The 27,264-nt window shown below is 34.5% G+C and overlaps 1 protein-coding gene across 1 annotated transcript; it reads right to left on the bottom strand.

Moving 5' to 3' along the window:
- Positions 1 to 8,189: 8,189 nt before the first annotated feature.
- On the bottom strand, positions 8,190 to 21,068 carry LOC128228651 (gamma-aminobutyric acid receptor subunit beta-like). Its single transcript, XM_052940085.1, has 6 exons — positions 20,941 to 21,068; positions 12,034 to 12,134; positions 11,627 to 11,694; positions 9,712 to 9,802; positions 8,380 to 8,516; positions 8,190 to 8,204 (listed from the first exon to the last, which is right to left on the bottom strand). The coding sequence occupies exons 1-6, from the start codon at positions 21,003 to 21,005 to the stop codon at positions 8,190 to 8,192; spliced, it is 477 nt and encodes a 158-aa protein (XP_052796045.1). The 5' UTR covers positions 21,006 to 21,068.
- Positions 21,069 to 27,264: the final 6,196 nt, after the last annotated feature.

Raw genomic sequence — 27,264 nt, 5'->3', positions numbered from 1 at the left:
CTTCTGTAGAGGATATAAGACAGAGAAAGAAAACTGATGATTTCTTTGCAAACCATGCAGTCAAGTTGTCGATGGTAATGATATTACTGACTTACGTATGTATTCAGCTGGTATGCAGACAGATGAACTTGATCTTGTTATTAAATCAGCCATGTTGTGCCACAGAAAAAATGGCCAACAAACTGACAGTAGTATACATAAACGGCAGGAGAGGGTTAGGCTCAGTCTGAAGTTTTATATTAAGGGAGTTGAAGTTTGCCGTGAGGTATTCTGTATCGCATACAACATCAGAAAGGAGAAACTAAAAAGAATTGGTCTTGACAATGATGGATTGATTGCTAGGACTCGTGGTAATACCAAAAAACTACCTCATAATGCAATCACATTTGAGGAAAGAGAAAACATAAGAAAGTTCCTCATCTGCTATGCATCTGACAATGCAATGCCCCTTCCCGGAAGACTTCCAAACCACCACAATAGTAAAGTGTTGTTGTTGCCATCTGATAAGTCACAAGCAGACATTCATGTTGAATATGAAAAAATAGATGGTGCTAGAAGTATAAGTCTTAGTACTTTTACCAGAGTATGGCGTGAGTTGTGCCCACATAACAGTCTTAGCTAAACCAAAAACAGACTTTTTTTTAGGTGCCAAACCTTTTCTTGTAATATTTCACAAAGTGGTGCCCTTTCTGAAGATGATAAAATGACACTTCTTGATGAATATGAAAGTCATGTTGAAAGTGCTAGACATCAGAGGGAGCAATATAGAATGCAGTGTGATGACTCTAAAGATACATGTAGTGAAGACATTACAGTTGAAGGTGTGCTTTGGTTAATAAATTTCTAACCACTATAGTTCTATCTGTCTTATGTCATGCTTCAAGATATTCTAGTCTAAAAATTAAAATATAACATGTTAAATTCTATTGATTTATTTTAATTAACATGCTGGATATTGAGTTATCATTTTTTAGAATGACAGTCTGCATCAATGAAAGTGACTTTCACATTTTACCTTAAAATTGCTTTTTTCATGCCTGTTATGCTTGTAAATACATGTAAACTTTGAGTGTATAAATATTCAAAACATGGATACAATTCTGAAACGGAATGAAAAGATACCCATCAGATCATTTTATATTACTTATATATTTCCTTCTAGGCCATCAATTTAAATGTGAAAAATATATATATATATTTTAGGTTCAGAGTCATGTTCCTAAGATGCAACCGTCCACTACAGCTGGGACTTTGCACAGCAGGTTCATATTCCACACCATAGCCAACAGGTTAGTTGATTTTTTTCTATCGAGTACAAGCAAATAATCAAATGGATTTTTTTACTAAATTTATCAACTTATTGCAAGAGATAATCTTTTTTTAAAGGATTTATTGTGCAGTAATTTGCGTGATGTATCATACTTGTGAGTGCCTAAGGTTTACTGCAGTTCTACTTAAATGGCTTCATAGTGTATTTATTGAATGTAAAGTGTTTATGTTAGAATTCTTTTTACATGATTTAGAAATTGAATCTTCTAATATTTAGAATAAAATGCTGGTTCTAATTAGCAGATACTGTTGTCAAACTGCCAGGAGATGTGAGGTATTTGGATTTTGCTGTGAAGGATCTGGTAAGCTAATTCATTTTGACTGAGACTCACTACTTATATATAAATCTAAATTCACTTTTTTACAGTTTTGAATTGCAATGTGTTCTCTGTCATTATAAGATGTCCTGATGTCAAATGTTGATAATTGAGAATTGAAGGAGCACTTCTTAGCAATAAATGTTTTACTTCATTCAAACAAACTGATTAAGAATGTAACGTTTCCATTGGTCAATAGCCATCATGCACATCTCAAAATCTGGAATTGGATGTGTATCTGAACTTTTATTTGGTATATGTTAGTTATGGTTGTTTTAAATGTTTTTTGTATTAATGTTGAATACTGGTGCTGTTAAATTTTGCTACTGTTTCTTATGATGGTGATGATTAAGAATAGTGATAAGAAGGATAAATATTTTTCAGAGAAACAGGTGTTTTACCTTGGTGATGAGGGTGTTGCCCCAGGCAAAGGAGCAAACACAGTTGTCAGCTACCTCCACCATTACCTTGAAAACTACGGCCTGGTTGAGGAACATGCTCATGAACAAAAATAATGCCGTTCTTGGTTATGCTGTGTGGAGAACATTGACAGGTGAGAGTTGTTGTGTTTTAGTGAAAATTAAATATGTTTCATGATGTAAACTTAATTATTTTATTGCTTTTTAATTATTATCTTTATTATATTTTATGTGCAAAATGTATTTTTACTGTTTTATCATTTTTTCCCGTAAAGTAATGAAAACCAGATAATTCTTGCTTTGAAACTTTCATTAACATTTTCCTTTAGTTTTATATGGCAATATCTTATTTTTGTGCCAACGTAAAGTTCATTTAATGTCTAATCTAATGAGTGTTTAATACTTGTTTGTGTTAAATCTTCATTTCTATTGTGAACCATTAGTAAATTTAAGTTCATTGTTATTTTCAGATAACCGTTGAAAGTTGTACGTTGAAAGTTGTACGATGTATGTTGTGCATTATATGATGTTGTTTGACGTTGTTCGTTGAACGTTGTTTGATGTTTGAACATTGTATGAGTGTTGTTTGAGTTATTGACAATAAAATAGTGTAAATTGACAGTGTCTACAGTTCGTTCCCGGAACTTAGTCAGACTCAACCCGCGCCCAGTGTTTAACCGGGTTGCATGAAGGCCTCATGAAATAACAATATTAAATTTAGTTGTACTGTTTTTCCATAAACACCAAACATTAAAACATGGTGTCAGAAGTATGAGCTACATGACAAGGATTAGTTGGATAGTGATAACTGGAAAGGTAAACTGGCGTACAAATACCTTCCATGAATTGGAGTAGTGACAATCTGTTGGAAACATTAAAACAGTTTCGTCAGCATTGTGATCTTTTTTGCGGAACCATTCAGAGAAGAAAGCGAAGAAGTGACAAATTAGCTTTTGTGGATAGGAGAAAATGACCGTGCAATCTTAAACACATTTTCATTAATGACAGAACAAAGAGAGTCTGAAACACGTAGCAGAAAGTTTTGCAGCTCACATGCAACCGAAATCAAACACTATCGTTGCAGATACGAAATCAAAAATGAATCTCAGGGATACCATTCAATGGAAGAGTTTGTTACAACATTTAAAAACTTAGGCAATAGACTGTGCATTGGGTGATGGTTCAAAAGATGATACCAGAAGAGATCGAATTGTTTTCAGTGTAAAAACGTCAAAAATAAGAAAAAAGTTAATAACAGAGGGCTTAAAGCTTATAATGACAAAAGTAATACAAGTATGCTAAACATATCAGTATGCACAAACGAAACTCAAATCAATGGACAGCAATGAAAAGTCAATAAATGCTGTAACTAATAGATCACAAGGGGCAACCACCAGCACGGGTACGTTCACTTCGAGACCATTGACAGGAAACGCAAAACCCAGGATAACCAAAAATGGACTACATCGAAAAAGAGATATAGAGATATAAAGCGATCTCGAGATATACAGGCGACAGATGTAAAAACGTCAAAAATAAGGGAAAAGTTAATAACAGAGGGCTTAAAGCTTATAATGACAATAGTAATACAAGTATGCTAAACATATCAGTATGCACAAACGAAACTCAAATCAATGGACAGCAATGAAAAGTCAATAAATGCTGTAACTAATAGATCACAAGGGGCAACCACCAGCACGGGTACGTTCACTTCGAGACCATTGACAGGAAACGCAAAACCGAGGATAACCAAAAATGGACTACATCGAAAAAGAGATATAGAGATATAAAGCGATCTCGAGATATACAGGCGACAGATGTGCAAAATGCAACGGGCAACAAGGAAAAGGGCAATGACCTGATAGAGCTTGTGAGTGGTCTCCAGAACAGAGGCGTTCAACGCGCACTGGATGTGAGTAATACAGACGGGAGCCATATGCAGACAGTCACTTAGAGGGCAAAGGGCGTACCAGTTCTCGGCGACCGATGCTGAAGATATCTAACCCTCTGAAAACTTTGCTTTATCAAATTGGGCGGCGAACAAAGTTCGGCAAGTATGCAAAGGCCTGCCAGTTATCTTCTGAGGAGTGTAAGGATACTTAAACTTTATGTTGGTGTTTAGAAGAAAAAACCAGTGAGTATTATGCTCTTGTAATGGAACAGTCTCCTGATTTGGAATTTTATAATTTAATGCAGCACTTTGAGGGGCGGTTTGGCCTGAAAGAATTACCGGAGACAGCTGCCATCCGTTTTGACAATGCTCGTCAACTTGCAGAGGAATCATTAGATGATTAGACGGAGTTTTTAAGTTTAGCCACAAAAGAATTTCGTGAACTCCCTGAACCGTTGTCTGGGATGTTCCGATCATGAAGCAGGTGAAAGAGTTGCAAACCAGCGTCTATGGAAGATGCACTGGACAAAATAAAGTGGGCGATTCATACGCACAATGCAATTCATGGTCGCTCAAGGAGAGACATTAAGGAAGTGGCTTTAAATGAAGACGATATTCCAGATATTTTGCTACCAAATCTTCTCGTCCGTCAGGAACAGCTTTGTCTCCAAAGGTGTCGTTTTCCTTACCAAAAATGGCCCAATCTTCTACGAAAAAGGAGGTAAGGAAACAAGGTATGGAAGATCTCGAAAAGAAATTGAATGTCTGGAAAATACAATGGGTGATATGGCATGTTAGACCCAAAAAGAGAGTCTTGAAAGACCAATGATACACATGGTGCCGTCAATGAACTTGGGTGTTATATGAAACGTGGATGATGTTTTAAATGCAAAAGTGAAGATCATTTCATCAGAAACTGCCCAGTTGAAACATCTGAAGGGAAAAAAGATGCCAGACCAAGAGCTGTAAAAGCTGTTTCATTTAAAGACTCTTAACTCTATTAATAATTATAAAAAGTAAATGTAACTTGAAGTTAAAGTCAATGCGTTGTCATGTTATATGATTTCAATTCAATTATATCTGGTACAGTTTAACCAACAGGTGTTTAGTTATGGCTAGTGTGAGTGTTTGCCAGGAGTGTATATTCCGTTATATATGATTGGCTTCAGTGTGAATACTAATTATCCTGTCATAGCAGTGAACACTGTTTACTAACAGATTTGAAGTATTTACAGTTCTTGCAATTTGATATTCGGAACTAACCTGTAAGTAACGATTCAACTTTGTTTATTGCGCGATATTCCACGACATCAAATTGAGGCAACTCCACATTGTCAACATTTTGGACGGATTCGCTTCTCCAGTAGAGCTCGACATCGGACATCGCGTAGCCATCTGTTGAATGATCAAAGCAACTCACTTCATCGCTACTTAATCTTTAGCATATAACTGTAAGTTGTAAACGATATTCTGATATTCATGTATCCCTATGTTGATTGTTTTGTGTTTGACGTGTTGACTGTATGTGTGACGTTGGTTTTAGTCGGTGAGGCGTTATACACAATCAGGGTAAGTTTTAGGGCTTGAATGGTGAACCTGTCCTGGTGGTTTGCATTGTTATGTCGATATGTTTCATATTTTACAGTTTGATTGTCATCTTTATAAAAATAATTCCCGTCTAAAGAAATTCAAAAGTGTTTTTTTTTTTTTTTAATTTAGATGTCAAAGCTCTCGATCAAAGAAATATTCATTTCTAATCGCAAAATATTGAACTCTTTTCACGTTGATTTTTTGCAGCATTTTCTGGAAACAAATTACATAAAATTGCTAAAAAATCTAAAGTTCTTAAAGAATAACCACACTAAAGTGAGCAATTTATCGTCAACTGAAAGTTGTAATTTAAAAAAAAAGAAAAAATACTTACAGCTTTCGATTTCCACGGTGCAGTTTTGAACATCAAGGGGATAGTTATGCAGGTCCATCATGCATGCTAGTGTGGTGGTAAATCTGCAACAAGATAACAAGACTTAAAATAGCAATCAATATAAATTGAGGTCCACCATGCATGTTTGTGTCAGAGTCACAGAAAAGTTTAGTATTTGCGTAAATACGCAATTAAAATTATAGAAAACGCGAGTATTTTAAAAATCGGCTTGTAACAAAAGGAATGAAACTAAAAATAAATTGAACTCAATCGGTTCGGTGAACTCGAGTATGTGACCTATTTTACCTCAGTTCAAATTCAAACATCTTTTCCGTGAGTGGCTAATCATTTTTCGGAAGCAAACCGAAAATAAACTAATACCTCAGTGTTTGACTTTAAAAGTAAATACGATGCTTTACGATCAAAGGCAGATGAAGGCGGAAAATCAAATGTTTTCATATGAATTTATTTTACCGCAACATTGTCAAAGAAAGAGGACAAAAAGTAGTTAAAACGCAATCGAATTAGTTGAAAAATATATTTAAATCCATCACGATCTGAAAATATAGTAGGAGAAATCCAAATTAATGATTAAGATTGTACCTATATTGGCTATAATGGGCTTCATTTCACTCTTATAAAATTAAATTGTTTAGTGTTGATACTCACTTAAAATGGAAACGACGGGATAAAACAAACTTGAAATACTCATTGATAATTTGAGATACCTGGTAACTACTGTACAGTGTATTATTACCGTTTAAAATTTATCAAAGGAACAAAATTGCTCCCCAGAATCTTGATGAAATGGTATTACCAATAAAACAATTTTGATATAATAGATTTCAATTAATTTATACACGCTTCATATAGTACGCTTCAAAATAAAGCTTAAAGTTTGTAAATTATGTTTCATATTTTTTATTAAATTCAAAGTGTATAAACTAATTCAAAAAGAACGGGTTCAGGAGATTATGTTTGATCAACTACTGTTAGATTCATGTAAAACGAATTTGTACACATTCACTTAAGCACTCTCTTTCTTAGGGTTGAAGTGCCTCCAATTTTCGTGTTTGTAGCGTCTGAAAATATGGCCAATTTGCCACTGTAAGTAGTTGTAAGTTGATTCCAAGTTTAGAAAATAACGTCAGAATGATAAGCCGATAATACAATTTCAGCAAAATTAAAACAAAAGCAATGTGATATTTTTATTCTGATAATCAACTAGAAAATTAAATTTGCTCTATAAACGAGAATTCTCTCATGCATTTGTGATTGCTTTCTATGTGTACACTCCCATTTGTGAGCTAATTTCTCAAGGGAAAACAAGGAAAACAAAATCGAACGTTGATGTGAGGAGAAAATATGGAAAGGACTAAAAGCTTATCATTGAAGTGACATTGATATGAAAATGTCCATCCTATAATGCAATAAGTTGAACGGCGTACTATAATGGGATGAAAGGCAATAGTGTTTATGGGAAAAGGCGAGACGAGTTTACTTTCCGGCACGAATTTAAGGACCTCTTCAACCGTTTTCGACTCATTCATTATATTAATCGTATTTATTCTTCTAGAAGCAGCTGTCCAAATTGGATTAATAAGATTACAACTCAACGTTATAAAATAAGAACAAACGTATCTAGCAATTCCAAGCTTGGCGGGTGTTTTTGTCTCTGCATAGTGTGTTTATTAAAGGCATAAAAAGTTATTTCCTTCAATAGAAAACGGTTGGACTTAACGAATCTTTATACTGATCAAACTAAGGAAAGACGGTTTGAAAATAATTATTTCAAGATGTAATTTTCAAACCATATATATAACGTATTTCCAGTGACCAGACCAACTCTCCAAAGGAGCCTTAAACCAATAGTATAGTCCTAGAGTAGTAGTGTGTTGTTCCTTGTTAAATCGTTTGTAATCACCAAACCATTAAAATTCGTTGTCTTTGTTGTCGTCTGTGGTGTGCAAAACTTTAACCTTGACCATCACTCAAAACCTGCTTGATATTCCAATGATGTTAAACAAGTTGCCAGACGAAATACACACACATAAAGGCTGTGCTAATGTTTATTTGAAAAACTACAGAAACAAGCTCAGAAGCCAAAAATTAAACATATGTAAACTAAAAACTACAGTCTCTGTAAAACTGGAAATTATAACAACATTAAATGTAAGTGGGGGCGACTTTTTACAGCTTCCACACGGCAGTCACAAAACTGCTGTATATATCAATATTTATGTGAAACACTAAAGAAACAAGCCCAGTTGCCAAAAGTTTAAACATATATAAACTGAAGACTACCGTTCTCAGTCTCGGTCAAACTGGAAATTATAAAAACATTAAATGTAGGACTTGAGGTATGCTCCTTTTTGACTAAACAACAGTCGAGCGTTGGCGTTTGCTTCGCGGCGCTCTTCTTGGGGATGTCCTAATACAACTTGATCTAGACAGATAGGATGCAGAACATCCATAAGCCAAATGTTTAAAAAAAAATACTTGCCGCATGCCGTATATGATGGAACCGTTTCCAAATAATCGGATCATTTTGTTTTTCTCTGTTACATCGTGGAGAAACGAATTCTTGTCGTTGGCAAAGAACGTGTCTGGCACCCATATCTTTTCTGCAAAATCACCTGAGCCAGAGAAAGAAATATTCAATCGATAAATTTGTCAAGAAGAACAATGTTAAGAGGGTTAATTGGATAGTATATGCGTTAAACGTCTTAAGTAGTCTTAGTAATATGAGATGAGTCACACACAATTAAATTAAGTGGAAATTTGTTATTCGAGGTGAAAGATTAATATTTGTTTCACCGAGTAATCAGAGCAAAACAATACTTTGATCGCCAAATATTTTCCATTTTGAATGTTTTATTTCCAAAGGAAGGGCAAGAAAAATGCGAGTATCTGATGTTGGTTAACACTTGCTCGACAAGGATAACATTCTGACGCCAACGCGAAATTTAAGTCATTCTCGGATTATGCAAAATGGGAAACAAATGTCGAATTAAAGCAGAATTGCACTGGAGTGAAATTTACAAGTTATATTTCAAAAAGGAAAGCCAATATTTCACCACGAGATATAAAGGACATGGACAAAAAATAAATTTCATTACATCCGAGACGTCTAACTGTTGTGAATCCCACGGATTTGCAAATTGTATTTCCATATGATTATGTCTCTCTGTGGATTTCGCAATCATCTTATGACAAAATTGTAAAATTTATAACCCTCTGGCAAACAGTGTCTCACGCTTACGGTGTTTAATATACAGCAAACTACTACGCGGTGATCTCCCTTGATGAGTATTGATAATAACTGTCCTCACGTACGAAATATAAAGTTGAAGATTTACAATCATTTTATCCATTGACACATTATTGCGTTATTTTTTCAAATGTTGAATTTCATATCTTAATGTTTAAAATGAATCAAGTGTTTGAACGCGGAAAAGCTTCTTCGATCATTTCGCTTCACGGCAGGAATTACTAAACAACTGATGTGTGTAATAATAATAATAATACGTATTTATTTCAAGCAAAGTCATGTTTGGGAATTTGGAATTCGATATTCGCGAGACGTGTTTTAAAAAGAACAGCTACATGAATGTCATATGGATATTAAGATTGCACTTACAAAGAATAAGTTGTGGAACATGACTGAGACCAAAACATATGATGGACTTTATTGACTGATCTCATTTGAATTGCAATCGACAGTGCTATTCAACGAGGTAGTATTGAGGAGAGTTCACTTGTTGTTGTCCAACACTTTTCCTTGATACTAAAATAAGCCTTAGATGATGATGTGTGGGTAGGAAACATTACCTGATAGAGTCATGCTTGCATTCGATAAGGGTGAGAAGGCAAGACGTTGGTCCATCCAGTACTGGTTCAGGTACATTGTTATCGTATAGTCCTGTGTGAATGAAAAATAAAAGTTTTTATTAAATTCATAAAACCGATACATTAATTATGCGGATTTTGAATGCCTGGTGACCGATATCATTTTGGAATCATTTGAAGGGACTATATTGCTGCTATTGTCGTCTGGTTTTGGTTTTTGTATTTGTACATGTTGTGCTTATATGTCTGTGTATCTCGTTTATTGTCGTTTGGACCCTTATCTTGTGCCTCCAACTCGAGGGGTGAATGCGAAAAGGTTCTAACTTAAATAAAGAAGCAGATTGAACCTTTTCGCTTTCACCCCTCCAACTGTGTTCTTCTTTGAATTTTTGACTTCTGAGCTTTTCGGAAGTGAAAATTATGTAAGGAGAAATACCAACTATTGTACTTCTTAAAAACCTATTTCTTGCTTTACAACATTGCAAACACGACAATTCAAATCCGATTTTATTTGAAACAAAGAACAAGAACAGAAACGGCAATTACTTCATCTGTTATGTATATTCTGTTATTTGTACATGTAAATGATAAACAGTCAATACCGTTTCAAATGATTCCAAACTTTTATAAAATCACCAGGCATTAACATTTAACATCACTGCCACAGATTCGATGGAATAATAGGCTTATTTGTACATGGGACACCTTAACATATTGGGATAATGAAGATTAATTTGATAAATGCACACAACACGCGCACACTTAGTACATCATACATGATATGTAAGACTCAATTCCAACAGCCGTAGCCAACCACTCAAACGCGGTCAATTTATTCCACGGGCGTGGCCGATCCATGCAATCCCCTGAACAACCGTGAGTAAAAATGAAGCCAATATTTTTAAATGATAGTATCATCTTATAAACAAGTCAACGTTTTCACTGTCATACTAAGATATCAGTTTACCATAGAGAGCAGGAAGGGATATAGGATTTGTCATTAAAGGGGGCGTAACTTAGAGGCGTAACCTTTAGACATGCGCCCCTCCCTCAGAAATAAGACTGAGATTGAGATAGAGATTTGACTTAAGTGTTTTCGTGATATTTGGGCCAGAAGTTGGATGGATATCGTCTTTCAACATAGGATCCGACTGGATAGTCATTATAAAACTAATGACCTAGGTAGTATTTCACATTTCTTAAATGTATCAACACATTCTACTGTAATCTTATATCTTAATGAATACGTTTGCACAAAAATATTGAAGTACATTTGTTATAATTAAGAACAGTCAGTATTTAATCATAATTATAAGACACACTAAATTATCCAGACCTCACACAAATCAAGATTCTAAACTAAAAATGTCGTTAAACTCGCCGATAGAGAATGGTATATTCAACCATGACTCTATTTCCAATAGTCGAAGCCCATTTTTAGAACCAGCTCTCTTCAAAGTGCTTCGTGAAACACTTTATGGATTATCTCCAAAACATTTTTCTTCATCACACCGCATTAAATCGATTTTAAAATAAGCAATAAAAGTATTAAATGATGTATTACATGTTCTTTATTGGTGTTACATAGTTTGTACAAGGATACAATCTAAGTCTCAGATCTTTCCATATAAAACCCTTTCTGTTGTGGTTCGTTGGACATAATGGCAAAAAGATATGTGTTGCCAAATGATCAGACGAAATTATCTCTGGACCAGATTGACAATAACCTCATTTCACCAATACCTTACAAAGAAACTATATATAGTGTATGCTACCGTATCCTCACAATGTATAATAATATTGGAACAATTAAAGATTTGACTCATTGCCAAAATTATGAAATGGAACTCAAAAATATACTCGGAAGGATCTCTGCTTACAGAACAGTTTTACTTACCATGTTTACTTCGGAAATGGCATCAAAACTTGCAAGTATCACTTCGATTCCAATGGACAGAGGATCTCCTGTTTTACAATAAATCAAGAATATATAACAAACAAGATGTATCATGTATACTGTCAAATGAAACCTGCTTAATAATTAAGGATGTAAATACATTTAAAGAAAAGAAACAGGAAAGATTACATTGGATCAGAACGAGATGAGCCAGTTAAAAAGTTGTGTTTTTTAACTTATATATTGTTAGGGCTAAAAAGATGATATTGTTGTTTGATAAAGGAAATATTTTATTATTCATACAAATTTAAGGACTTAAAAGAGTGTGTGCGTGTTTTTTTCATTCTTACTTTCTTTATTCGCAAATATGATATATGGAAGATTCATTATATATTGTATGTGTGTACCTGCAAAATCTGGACGCAGGCGTATATCGTAGCCTTCTAAAAGCCTCTCTATGGCTTCAGAAGCGTTCTTAAAGCGTGCAGATAATTCTTGGCTGTATAACCTGAAATGGAATAGACAAAAATTACATTTACAGTCGAACCCCGTTGGCTCGAATTCCAAAGGACCAGCAAATATACCTCGAGCCTCGGAAAATTCTACCCAAGCGGGAAAACGTACGTTCAGTATCTTGAAATCGGTCACTTCGAGCACACGAGAAATACGAGCCAACGTGGTTCATCTGTAATTCGTTTGATAATAGATCGAGAGAATATATAGTGTAATCATTCCTCAAGCAATAACAGAAAAATACACATTAAAAATAACGCCGGTTCGTTTTGATTTGATTAAAATGTGTGTTCTTTTTAAAGTATGAGTGTACCTTTAGGGCTTTAGGTTAATATTTGATCAAACCAAACAGTGAGCATATTTTAAATCCTTAAACAATTAAGTAAAAAGTGGTGGCAAATTGTCAATAGCATGTTTTTTATTTAGATTCTTTTGAAAACGTTAAATAGTATTATTGTTGTGACAATCATATGCAGAATAGTGCTGCTTTTGAAATAATTTTGTAATGAATGACTATACTTGTTCTATAATGACCTTCATAGTGATATATATTAACGGCCTCTGCCAATTTAATGACAAAATAAAACACGCAAAAAAGGTAAAAAAAAAACCTTTTTGTCTTTTGAAAGTCTATTATGTTTTGTGTGTTGACACTCTGACTACATAACTGGTTATCATAAATATTTTTTTATGACCCAGGGTTCCCACGCTACCGGGAAAACGGGAAAAAGTAGGGAATATCGAAAAGTCTGTTCCCGGTCGTGAAGATGCCTTGATTTTTGCGATTAGAGGTTAAAATCGGGAAAAAGCCGGGAAAAGTAATATTTAAAGTTCGAACTGTTTTGGGTATGAAACTAGTAAAAGTAAGTACTCTCGATCATCTAGACGCTTGTATCTGACACTGTTCTGTTGAATTGACTCTGATCAGAGCGGCTGAATGATCGAGACTAAGAAGGTTTCCGTTACCACATGCAAGCGTTTATTTGTCACTGCCGTCTACATTTAAGTTATTTTAAACAAGAAATTGGCCGCAGTTTGTCGGGATTCGCTTTATATACGCTGTCAGTAAGAATCGTGGGTGCTATATACAACGATATTTTTAATCTACAGTATGCTAATTAATGATCATGGATAAGTAGCGATCCATGCATTCATCGAAATATATTTTAATACGTGTAATTGGCCCTAGTTCATTAAAATAAACTTGAGATACGCTGTCAATATCATACATGAATGTTAATTGCAATGATCTTACTAGTCTGCGAAGTGCTACACACCCTGGCAAATATTTGCTATTCAAGTGTGAATCTATGAATGATCATGCCTTTAGACTGACCTTGCTCGTATTTATATACATTGCGAAGACCACAGTTCTTTAGCCAGTAGTGATCATAATAGTTTTAAACTTGTGCAAAAAGTAACTTATTTTGCATTTTCACCCATGGATTGATGAAGATTGATGGACAGATATAGCTGAATTGCATGCTCATTGATGCAAGTAGATTTTTTTAAAGAGAGTTCAACTCTTTTAAAATGACACTGGATGTTATGAGTTCAAGTTGTTCAATATTTGTTTAAAGCTTCCCTCTTACGGATTGAACAATTTGACAACTTTATTACTTTTGTCTTGGAACGAGCCAATTTTGGCAAAAATCCATTATTTGAGACTGCTGGCAAAAAGATAGATCACAGATATTTATATTTAAGATCAAAAATTGGTGTTTTATGCATATTTATTTAACCGTTAATAAACATAAATATGAAAATTAGCGATCTGATCTTTTGTTGGCAATCTTTTATCGTTGGTTTGCAAATATTTACGTCAAAAGTTGATCTATCTCAGACAAAACATGAAATAAGTTGTTAAAAAAGTATCTATGAGAGTGCAGCTTTAAAAAATGTTCAGAAGGTAAGTTTTTGTTCAGAGAGTAAAACTTTTTTTAATGTGATATTTGATTATATTTACCTTAGGCATGCATCTATCCACCAATTACGAAAATTGGTGTTGTTAGGAGATCAACCGGCACACTGTTCTATGCACATATAGTAGGTAAGCCTTTAAGTTTCCAAGTAGCAAATACAAATAGCCTAGACCCTGATCATGCCAGCTGATCCGTGTCTACACTGTTCACAGAGGCCAGCATGCTAAAGGTTAATCATGTTGTTCAATAAATGTCTAAGAAGTTCAGAAAGTGAAAGGTTTTGTTTTTGAGAATAAAACCCTTTGAAAATGACATTTGATGTTATCTAACAAGTTGTTTAATAAATGTCAAAAATGGCAAATAAGTTATTTCACTGAAATGTTTCGTTGTAATAACTGTGAAAACAGTTGAGAGAAAGTCTGGAATTTGCAAAAAAAAACATTGAAAACGTCTGGAAAAAGTCTGGAATTTTACTTAAAGAAAATGTGGGAACCCTGATGACCGAAATTGTCGTGTCCATTTGATATATATGTTCAATAGTTACAACTGGTCGAATAAGAAGATTGTAAAAAAAGATTGTAAAAGGATGTTGGTACTGAAATGCCTTATACAAGTAACCATTGCATTTATAATTGACAGATGATGTCGATAGATTGGGGATGGTTTCTGCTCTAAATGGGCTTTAGTACAGCTTTGATGTTATTTTCATTGGTCACACTGAGGTAGGGATCATGTAAGATAATTTGGCTACTAAATGACCTTGCGTTGATACACAATGGGTTTATAAGGCAAAAACTTGGCCTAAGTAAGAGTCCCGGTTGAGTTTATTCTGCACAAATATGGCTTGGTCGTAGCTCCATTATGTTTATTAGGAACACGGCGACAGTGGTCAATGTTGAATTTTAGTTTGAAATTCATTATCAGAAGAGTAATTACATTGTTAGTACTGCTTGCATCTCTTAAAAGCAATATGTAATATTTAAACACAGGACTCTTACTCAAAGTGCATTCATGCAGGCATTCTTGGACGCCATCTTTGATTATGAGCCGGCATCAAACATTGTCATTTTATGCCTACACTTTCGAATATTACAATTCTTTTCCGGACATTTAAGTATATAACAGCTCTTGTTCTAATCTTAATACTACTTTCTTCTTTAAATAAGTCATGTGACGTAATACGTTACATTTAAGATATAATTAAGATTTGATTAAATGGATATGTGTCTACATACTGTATGTTTAGTAATGAAGGGCATATTTGATTGTCATTTGAATATGAAAGTGGTTGACAGCCGACCTGGTACAAATGTACAAAATGGTCATGTTAATTACAAAAACGTGCATTCCTTGGGTTGTAAAGCTGTCATATTTATACAAAAAAGTAGTACTTAAGTGAGGGATTTTCGATGTGAAGACAGAGGGGTTAGGCAAGGCAAGGAAAGCGGCCTTGGGTCCTTAATGGACGGCAGTTAGGATGCGGGATTACCTTAAATGTCATGCTGTATTTAGAACTTATTATCATACTTAGAAAGAACGTGTAGCAATAATGAACTGACATTCGAACGGTTGTTGTTTAATAACTTAAAGACTTCCAACAGTTTAAATGAACACTTAGAGAGTTCTGTGGCTGTTACGTCACAGTCAGAGTTTGATTTAAACTCATCCTACCGTGTATGGGTATAGGCAATACCAGATATTAGGCCAATATTTCGAGATGAAGAGAACGCAATAGACGACATTATTAGCTAAGATTTAGTATTAGAACGCCGCTTTGTCATATTTAGCAAGCAAACACTAATCATTATAATTGAAATGCTTCTTCTGAGAGCAGAGGTAATCTGACAGGAATTCAAAGAACAGAAAATGCACAGAACGGAAAAGGATCAATTTTCAATTACAAAGCAACCAATGGGTATAAAGGACATTTTGATTATTTAAATTACAAAGATAATGCAGAACGAAAAAGCGTTCACTAATTTAAATGTGTTTTTTTAAAAAGGTCATGTGATAGATTATTCCAAATTGTTGGTAGTATACGTATATGCCAAACAAGCACGTTTATAAGGCGCTGCTAAGTGACTCATCACTTTTTATACTGTGTTTTAAGTCTGCATCGTTGTCGACACTTTAAAGGTTTGATAAATTTAACATCTGTTTAAATCTAGAACGAAAAACAATTTAGCAATGATTTAAAACATTTTCAAAACAAATCCATTATTCATACTGTTTTATCAATACTCACAATAACATGTTTTCAACAAAATGATTCACCTAGTAACATCACGGCACTCTAAATGGACCTCAGAAGTGTCCCAGTTCTATCAGACGTGGCCGCCGAAACATAACTTGAACTATGGCCAATACATTTGCAAAACTGGCACAGAAGGCATCGCCTTTCTAATGTATAGACAGCGACAATCAGATATGGGTATTATGATATATGTCTGAAATGGCATCAAATCAAACTTGTTGCACACAAGCAAAGAAATGTAAGTAACCGTAGGTACCCATGATTAATACCTAATTAACCACAATACCTATTTCTGCTTCTCGCAATTCGTATCTTGCTGGTCAAATTCGTTTGTACCTAAATCAGAACGCCGTTTTGTAGAAAAGCGTTTGATACTTCAAAGAATATAAAAATATACATTTAAAGAAATACTCTCCATATACCGAGGATAAAAACATAATTACGGAAATAACATTGATCTCTGCAGTGTATTTCGATTGGTTTGCAATATGATATTGGAGAAATTAAAATATTTTTCTTAAAACGGTCGTTTGTTTATTTGTTGTAACCAATAACATTTCCATAAACGTTCAGATTGAATGACAATACATGTTTACCAAGACAACATTTTGGTACAATATTTGTGTAGTGCTTTCTTCCAAAAGTAGAAAAAGCGCAATTGACCGGACGTCGACGTTGTTTACACAATCCCTATTCATCGTTGCTAATCATACAGTTTCTTCACAGATCTGTCTTGCTCCGACATACAAATTTCTTCTACACAAAATACTGATGTGGCCAAGATACCATTGTTAAATGTAAGGAGAGCTACGTTCAACGGACTTACGTTATGTATGGGAGGATGATATTCTAATTCATCTTTCCCATCTGATTAAGGACTGTAGATTGTTAGCCTCCAGAATGGTTTCTGATGATAATGAATAAGCTGAGAGCTTATGGATTTTCGAAGTTCAATAAATATTACGATTTGCGGACATTAGCTAAACGACTACAGCCTTACTTCAAATGATCTATATTTTGACTATCGTTAAACTTGTGTCAATGAATAAGGTTTCGGAAACATCCAAGAGCTTGTTAAACAAACGATTTATGATGACCCTACATCGTTCATTACGTTTGCATAGCTTAACGGTGATGGACAACTAAAAGTAGAAGTTTCATATAAACTATCTAAGATCTCGGACTAGAAAATGCCATATTGTGAAACCAAGTTCGTCCTTATTACGACTAGGACTTACTACGAATCGCGAATGCTCTAACCATTTAAGACGGTAACTCAAGAAACATCCATATTGCTTTACCTCAGACTTGGTCATTGATTCTTTACAACTATGGTATACAGTCAACAAATAAAAATCAGCCCATACGACTTTTTTAGTGTCGGCCATTTGTCTTTTGACTGTTAGTTGTTCCATCCAGTTGACTTAGACAATTTGAAAGATACCCTAAGTTTTTCGAAGTTAATCTATTAGTTTGAGGATCACTTATAATTAAAAATTCCGGTAAAGTAATTTAAAAGTCAAAATCAATGTTTTATAAAGACCTTTGCTAATGTTATAGTTCTGCCATACAAGTAGTTTTAGTCCCATCTGCTGGCGACCATGTTTTCTAACGAATTTAAAGTTTTACTAAGCCACCTTTGTCAGATAGTTGTCTTAGTATAACTGTATCAAAGCTTTGAGTAGTTCGAACTGTTAATCCGATTAAAACAAAGACAACACGAACAATTGCGAACAATTAAGATACGAGTTCATCGGACGTCGTCGCGAAATGCCACTTTACCGTCCCGTGTAAACAAAGGTGATTTGAGTAGTAATAACGGCAGTCAGGTCGAAAATAAAGGCGACAATAATCTTAACAGCAATGTTTGAAGGAGTCGCAACGATGACTTGAGTGTAATCAACAGCGATGGGAGAGTAACAAAGCCATATAACAGACAAACAAAGAAATAAAACAGATACACATCCTTGTTTATTCAAAATGTATTTTAGTAACAAATATCTCAGAGACACTGAAGCATATTTCTGTAAGACTTTCCTTTTTCAAACGAATTTCAACAGCGTCACAATACTGTTCAAAAATAGTTCAATAGTAACAATTTTTGGAAACAAAATGGCTATAAACAATAGTCTGCGGTATATTAGGTATCGGTATCGTATCGGAAAATATCGTATCGGCGTGTATTTGTATCGATATATATCATATTGGTTCATGACGTATTGTTTCATCCTTAATGTCAACTTTAACGTGCAATCATTCGCGTGCGTAAATACCCATACCGTTTTAATTTATCTGCACGCCGCTTATTGCACGGTAGCTTGAATGGTAGTTTATGTATATTCAATAATAAAATTCGCTCAAATATTATGGAATAGTTAATATTAGTTTAGTGTAATATATCTGATGACTGATACCATAGCAAATGTCTCGAGAGTGTTTGCCTGCGGTTAAGAAGGGTACCATCATTTTGTTTCTGTTCCCAGGTGTTTCAGACGTAGGATTCCAATATTTACTGGTTCCCTTTTAATAACATTCGGTAAGTTGCGTTTTATCTATATTTATTTGTCCATATGCTTACTGGCAAATGTATACTGCTGTTGATGTTTAATTAAGTTAACTTTTAATGGTCTAATTACATTAAATACATATAAGTAGTAGTAGTAGGTGGAGTTGTAGGTCTGTTTTTCAATGAAAAGAAACACTTGACTTGTATCAGGTTTCATTTAGACGTAGGCGCCAAGCAATAAATTGAATTGACAAATCAATGTTGTGCCTAGGCACAAAGCTATTCGATGTATCTTTTTGTGTATATGATTGCAACTTTGTATCACTCTTCTGTATTTTTAAACAGAACCCAGACAACCTTTGTTTGTACAATGATGCGAACACTTTTATAAATATATCACGAACGCAAAGGGTTCTAGTGGATGGTAATAACTGAGTGCAAACCTTATACAATATTGTAAGGAATGCCATTATTTGCTAGGCTTTACGCAATATAGCCTCTTCATTTATACGAAATTTAATTGACTGTGCAAAGAAGATTATACAAACAATTGGTTGTTTGTGTAGCTTTGTTTCTTGCGAGCAGTTTTATACTTATTCATTGCATTGCGTTCATTGGTGAGATGGTAAGCTTCTATACAATTTTTTCTTATTCGATGACTCTAATTAATTGATTCACATTAAACAGTCACAAAGACGCATACTTACTTAGAAAACGCCCCATTTTCTTTTCAGTGGAAGCTATATGGACAACATTATGTTTTACTGGTTGATAGTGTATATATTGCTACATGGCAGTTGACAGAAGCATACCATGTAGTATAAATATAAACAAGTTTTTTTTGTTAAAACGGAAGGTTCATTGTAGCTCCTCTGATATTCGACTAAAAAGCGAAATGTTACCATAATATTGGTGTTGTCGTAATTCAAAAAGTTTGCTAAATTTTGTCAGAACTAACCAATCAAGGTACCAACATGACACATCAATACACATGCTATGAAAGGCACTCGGTTGGACTTTGAACGTTCGGAATGGCCAGATAGCTAATCTCCAAAATATCTTAATATAATGTTTTATATCAGTTTATGTTAGTTTTTAAACTTACTAAATTAACATAGAAATACTACCAATCACATCGCAAGAAATGCTAGGGACTTTCCCATGCACATAAAGTTGTATTTAAAATGTTACAATTTTCCAATGGGAGGTAGTTCTGATTGACTTAAGGGATCCCGCCGCCTAGGGTAGGGCAGTTTCCAACATTTCATGGCAAATTATGCATCACCAGTTATTATTTATGAGCTCAGTTATGTAATTTATCAAATATTAGATTAATTGTAAAAACTCGATGACAAATGTGTATATGTTGATTGTTCTGTGATTTTTATAAACCAGATTGTGCTTTTTTATTGAATGCCTTCATGTATTAAATATATTTGTTAAATTTGAATGTGATGTATCTGTCTTATTTTGTCTATTGTTCATATGGTCCTAGATATTTTCATAAAATAAGTCTTAATAATTGTTAGATCTATTTCTAGCTGTAGTACATTTGATATAGATATATTCAAAGATAAAAACAAACCATAAAGGCAGTTTTAAAAAAAACTTTTTGCGCAATTATATTTCTTGTATTTTACGTTGACGACTTAATATAAATAAACTGATCTGATCTGATCTTGTTGTATCTTATACCCCTTGAAAAACCGAGTAACACAGACGGGCGATATCTTAAAGCCTGTGTTGTTCTTGTTTCAAATACGATACATCATACTAGACAACCTAGTTTTATACGCATTGCTTTACACCAAATCACATAAACATGATGTATTATTGAATATATGAGGACATTCACATGTGGGAACCTATTTTGGTCTAGAAGTGTGTACTTAGTGATCGTAAATAATGACTGGGTATGATAAATATCTGGCTCCTGTTTTTCTCAAGAAAGGGACAGCAAATCATGCTAAATATACTCACAATCGGTATCACTTAACTAATAAAAATGTAGAATTTACTTTTATAAACTATTATCAAAACAAAAGTTTGAATTAAAATATAGTATTCTCACTTTTATAATAACTACTTAGAATAAACTCCTTGCGGCTTGTCTACTTACCCGTTCAACATGTGTGTTATAAATAATATAAGAACTGTAACAAAAAGTTTGAACATTAAATCCATTATTAAACATCGTAGTCCTGTCCGCAAACTATGTCCATCGTTACGAACGTCTATGTTGACATGGTTTCGACTCACTCCGCACTGTAACGCAACTCTGATCGTTTTATGATTGGTTCCTTTGACATAATGACCCAGGCACTTGAGCAATTAATCAACGGTTTGTAATTCCTTTTAGTTCTTAATGTTGCACAAATATATCCGTGTTACTCCAAGAAAGTTCTTATATTTCCTAGAAGCCCAGTGAAATGACCTTCTCAATACGTCATCAAACTATTTATGGCTTAAAAAGTTGACACCCCTTGTAATAAGTCAAATTATCTTTCACAAATACCATCATTTAGGGCAATACACTGGCGCGTATATCTTGGTATGTATTATTACCGAAAATCAAAATACTTGGCAACAACGGACAAAGCAGGTCTGACATTTCTATCAGTAGTGAGAATCCTAAGAAACCAATATCAAAACTGAGGCCTCCGTAGCTTACATTGCCGAATAATCGATCCTTGCCCATTGTCATGCAGTTGAGAAACCACTTGCATGCTACTTTCTTGGATATCTGTTCACCATCGGCGGGGAATTTTATTAGTTTTAGAAACAAGTGAGCAAGTCTTATGGCAACGTTTGAATGCAAAACTGATTTGGAATCATTTAAAACCGCTGCAGGAACTCTGGTTCTGTTCTGAAATTCATGAAGCAGACTAATTTTTTCGTTTTTCACGCCAGGGAAGCCTTGCATAAATGCCACCAGATTGAGTGTACGGAAATAATACATATATCACAATATTGAAATTATATGACCTCGGCGTTTTGAACGAGTGGGCTCTGAAATGTATCAGACACTATATCTAATTAATCAATACTTTTCACTTTTCTTACACTTAGATAGTTTGTGGATATATTCATGGCACCAAAATGGCTTTATTAATACTGAGCTTTCTTTTCAAGTGTGTTTAATACATGTGCCATTTAGAAAATAAATTCCCAGCGTTTTGTTCGGAACATGTTCTTTTGTGAAGATTGATCAATACAAGTTCTCCATGGCCTTATAATCATCCGAAACATCTCTTCAACTGTCGGACGCTAACAAATGATAAAGCTTTATCCAAATTAGTTACAAAGGCGAATCCAATGGCAATCTGGTTACGGATGAAAACTGGGAAAGCATTGATTAACGAAACCATTTATCCTTGTAAGTCAACTAAGATCAATAATGCTTAATGAAAATTTCCTACAATATGTTCTGACAAGTCCAAAGATGGAAGCTGACGTTCGCATTTTAATATGTCAAGTTTGACGGAAAATAATGAAACAAATGACATTTACTGTCATTCAGAATTAGAGAAAGTATTAATTGTTTGTTCTTTGAAACATATGCCATTCTCATGGAGACATTTGGGAGGTTTCTATACAATACTCGCTTGAGCGGTGAATTTCCTAGCTATATTGTTACTTATTACCTCTTTGAATACGCTTTTTAAGGTGTTAGTGTCTTTTTGGAGAGCATGGGCAATCTAGACGATGATAATATGAACATGATGAAGCGATATGCAGCTATACCTAGTGATTGTGTCGTTGTAAGGGTTGCCCCTATCATTACTGAAAAAGGAGAGGCTTAATCAAATCTAGACCACATATTATAACGTGTGTTTATACGCGTTTAGTGTTCGTACTTCCGATAATCTGCTTAAAATAAAACCAGCTTAAATTTGCATATAATATTATTCGCAGTTAAATATTTAGACACAATACAATACGATTGGTGGTGCTGTTTTAAGCGCTTTCATTATTAAGCGCGCTTCGGGCCGAGAGGTCAGTGTTAAGATATTAAATTTGAAAAATGGCGTCCGGTGGTGCGAAATTGAAGAATGTGGAGGATGTTGAGGGTTATATCCGCGACCTAGAGAGAATGGGTGCTCTCTTGTCCCCAGACTTGCAAGAACTTATTCCCAGAGCAGAATCGACAACGAAATCGAACTAACTTGATTTTGACGATCTGCTGAATGAGAGGGACATTTTACAAAGTCAAGTCGAAGAAAAAAGTGCCCACGGAGAGAAGAAGTGTCTTTTCAGCGGATAGATACGTTGAAACAGCAGGTGGCTTCTCCTTCACTTGGTCGTGGCCATAATGACGTTTTGCGATAACAGGAGTTAACAACATGTTTAATTTAATGCTTATGAAACGTGCATGAACTGTTATAATCGACACCACTGTCACTGTCATGGTAACCGTATACTCGAAACTTGGAAACATGCTAAAAATAAGATCGGCAACTAGTCGTCTAGTAATTTCAGTTTAAAATTGCGCTGTTTTTATTTCTTTTTTTGTTTGGTAACCGGAAGTAGTCCAACGATTGGTTTTCACTGACGCTATATAGAGGAGATTCAAAGTAGCTTCTGACAGCGACTACCGACCAGCGGCAATCGGTTGTACCCAATGTTGTTGGCATACATGTCCAGGGTTTTCAGAAACGTAAATTCGACAATGAATCAAACGAAGGGGAAACGACGTGCTATCTGCTATCTTTGAAATCGATTTGTTTTCAGGAGTGTTGTTCTTGGAATAGTTCGCAATAATAATAGAGCAGCAAGGAAAACGTTCCATTAAAATTTAAAATCAGATATTCAGATTGCTTTATTCTCCAGTTTTAAATTGAGTGCAAAAAAATAACTAGACTTATCACAGGATTTCATAAGGGCCCAAAATCATAACAACTTTTACGGAGTGAGAAATTTGTAGGTCTCTTTCAAGTCAAGTGGAGTGACTCTGCAAGTAGTGTCCTTGTATAAAATAGTTTAGCATCAGTATCTTTGATTTTTCTCTGAAATATTATGTTTGTGTTTGTATTTACCACTCTAAATGTAAGATTGAAGTTGATATCTTCGACATTTTTGAAGTTAATAACAAAAGACATAAATCATGTGGACGAACGGACGGCCAAGGTGATAACTAAAGCTGTTATAATTGTTTTAAGGGCTCTAATAACATACACCCTGAGAATATTTACTCACATGAAAAGTGTAATAACTTCATATACATAAACCTACTAAACTACAATCTACTCTGTCACTGTCCGAGTTGACCGAATCCCAGAAAGAGTTTAAACCCAACCACACACAAGGGCGAGTATATTTTACCTAAAAACAGCAATAATGTTGTACAAATTTTGATGTTTGATGTCGCATTTTTGTTGAAGGAAGTCGGCAGTCAGTTGGAACTTTCGTGTTTATTAACCTATAATATACAACTGGCAATTGTCATTGAAAGTTGTACGCCAAGCACAGTCTAGTCTTAGATATACTTTACGATGAACCTATGAACTATGGAAATATGAACTATGTAATCTTTAGGCATAACCAAAAATTAAGTTGTTTGAAAGAGTAACAGGATTACAAATTCATACTCAGATTAATGTTGTTTAAGTTAGGTAGAACCTTGTTGTTTTGTTAACGATCTGTAAATGTTATTAGTTATGTATTGAATATGCGAACTGTAAAATATGTTAGAATAATGTGTAATGAATTTTGTATAGGATAAGATTGAAACATAATAGGATCATTGGTACATGTGGTTGAAAGATGTTGGCAAATACTTTGGTTAAATAATGTTTGGTTAGTGTATTTGTGCATGTATTCAGGCAGAAATTCTGGGATATAAGTATACGAAACAAACTCAGAATTAACGACACCTATGTGTTGGAGTCTAGATTTAAGGCACAGACATGTCTTTCAGAACATAATAATGGATTCCCTATTTCAAGTTGAGGCAGGCAGGTATCAGAGGTCAGTTGCCGTTTCTTATACAGAAATAAAAAGTTATTTATATAATGTGCGCGAAGAATTATTTCGTTCATGAATGTAACCTTCATAGTGATGTTCGAAACACAGTCATAGATGATCACTGTTATGTACTGCAAAATGTTACAATATGTGTAAAATTATTCACCTCATTACAAATTCATAAAGGCGGTACTTGAACTAAATGAAATTCACATAAACAAATTATCATCGCAATGCAAACGTTGTAATTATATGTATGATACCATATAGGCAGGTATACTGTAACTTAATGGTACAGGACGAGGTAAAAGTTTGAGGGCATATTTTTGGAAGATGGTAAGGTTACTCCATATCACTCGATCGCTAGTTATTCACCGATAATAAGAAATAGCATTGCAAATTCCGACCATGCCGATTGATTTGGTACAACTCTTTATCAATATGCATGTCAAAGAGTTTAATATTATAGAATTGCCACTTCATAATAGTATATTTTCAAGCCCCGAATGATTTTGTGCCTAATACCATTCGGCCCTGGTCAATACAAACTGGATAGATATGGCAGACAATCCGAGATAGATATAACGGCTTTGGAAATATGTTTATTAAGGTGTGTGGTTTTAACTAGCATATAGCATGCGATTAGTTTGATGCAAAAACGCAGTGGCGGGATAAGCGGAAGGGGGCAGGTAGGGCCCGTGTCGCTCCCACACCCTCCCAGTTTGTTGCTAAGTAAAGTAAAATCGTCTGAAGTTTTTTATTTGTCTATATGACGGAGACGCAGATACTAAACTACGCCACAAAGCACCAATAGATAAAATATATCCAACATTTTCGTGATGTCAACATTTTAAACCGTTTTAATTTCGTTTTAAATGTTAAAATATGTGTGCCTCCTAAGTGACTCCTCTGCTAACATTAATTCTTTATTCCTAGTCCGCCCATGTAAACCTACGGAATATTAGGTGAGAGATTCTAGCGGACGTAATATCCACTTTGTCGTAAAAAATCTGTTGACTGCTACTATAGCAAATGTCGCAAAAGTGTTTTCACGATAAGAAGAGTACCAGCATTTCTTTGCTGTTCCAATAAAGTGTTGCAGTCGGAGCATACCAGTATTTACTGCTTCCCTTTAAATTTTATTCGTTTACTTGTTTAAGTTGCGTTCGTCTTGATACATTCGTCTACATGCTTTTTTGACAAATGCATACGGCTTTTGATGTATAATAAAGTTAGCTTTCAATGGTCTTACTACATTGTTATAAATAGTATTAGTAGTAAAAAAAGTATTTGTAGATGTGTATTTTAATTGATAAACATAAGAGTCGATTAAAAGCAAACAGTTAGCATAATGCACGTATCATTAAGACATATGCACTAAGCTATAATTTGAAGGCAACAAAGAGTTGTACACATAGAGCAATACGGTCGTCAATTACAAACAAGCATAACGCGAGTCAATGAAGCCATACATCATTAATTTGAATGTAGTTGAAAACATGGCTTTCAAATTCGACAACGACTGCTTTTATATGCCATATAAAGTTGAAACATTACGTATTAAAATGATGTTTCATAATATTTGTTGGTGCTGCTAGCTACGTCGTATTGTAAAAGTAATTTCGCTGCTAGGCGCGTTCGTCGCATGGGTTTCGGTATCGAGTCTCACTCGGAATATTTACATTTACTAGTTGTGTTTATGATTATAGATTAAAAGCCAAAAGTGCTACTGCATCTCGAAACTTATGATAAAATAATGATATAATATAAGCAACAAGTTACCGCGCTTGTCGTATAGTGGTGCGAGTGCAACATTATACAATATAGTACATCAATCACATGTGTGGTTTCCTGGCTGGTTTAGTCTATGAGCTCGCATGCCAAATAGTGCATTCATATTAAAATGAAACAAATTCTGCTTTGGCTCTGAGTTATCTAAACAATCAAAATTTAAAGGCATTTACATTTGTTCCGTTATTATTTTACTATTATGAATGACGAAGCATTACCCAAACTCTTAAATTTGCATACTTAAGTCCTCCAAGCACCGACAATTAAGGTTTATTTGCAAACCTGACAAAGCTAATATAACTTATGTTCAATGTTACAGATGCATTCCATTATTGTCCCAGACGTTCCACGAACTATATATTCTCCATTTATCATAACTCCTGTTCTGTGTTTTCTCGTTTCAAACTTTACTGTGCCTCGGTCTGATTTGTTCTAATATGCTTTACAGAACACATGATTGAAATAAGTCCAACAGATTTGGCTAATGTTGAAAGTTTTCTCCGTCATATATTTACTAGTGTGATATACAGATAAGATTACCTACGTGTAGCTAAGACTTTCAACTGTAAATGCCGTATGAAATTTGGGATTGCCTCTATGAAACAACTGGCGGACAAACCTTCCATAGTTGCCTGATTAGTGCTACGATTCCTTATTTTATATTGCCAATACTTTGATAAAGAATGAT

Source organism: Mya arenaria, chromosome 3, assembly GCF_026914265.1.
Source record: "Mya arenaria isolate MELC-2E11 chromosome 3, ASM2691426v1".
NCBI classification, from domain to species: Eukaryota; Metazoa; Mollusca; class Bivalvia; order Myida; family Myidae; genus Mya; species Mya arenaria.
Note: the sequence above shows the minus strand (reverse complement) of the source record. Positions and strands in the feature narration are given on the sequence as shown.

Excerpts from the sequence above, each read along its gene's own strand:
- LOC128228651 (XM_052940085.1), bottom strand. The coding sequence starts at position 21,005 with ATGGATTTAATGTTCAAACTTTTTGTTACAGTTCTTATATTATTTATA. Across the intron at positions 12,135-20,940 it reads ATAACACACATGTTGAACGG|GTTATACAGCCAAGAATTAT; the intron begins GTAAGTAGACAA and ends ATTCCATTTCAG. Across the intron at positions 9,803-11,626 it reads CCATTTCCGAAGTAAACATG|GACTATACGATAACAATGTA; the intron begins GTAAGTAAAACT and ends TCATTCACACAG.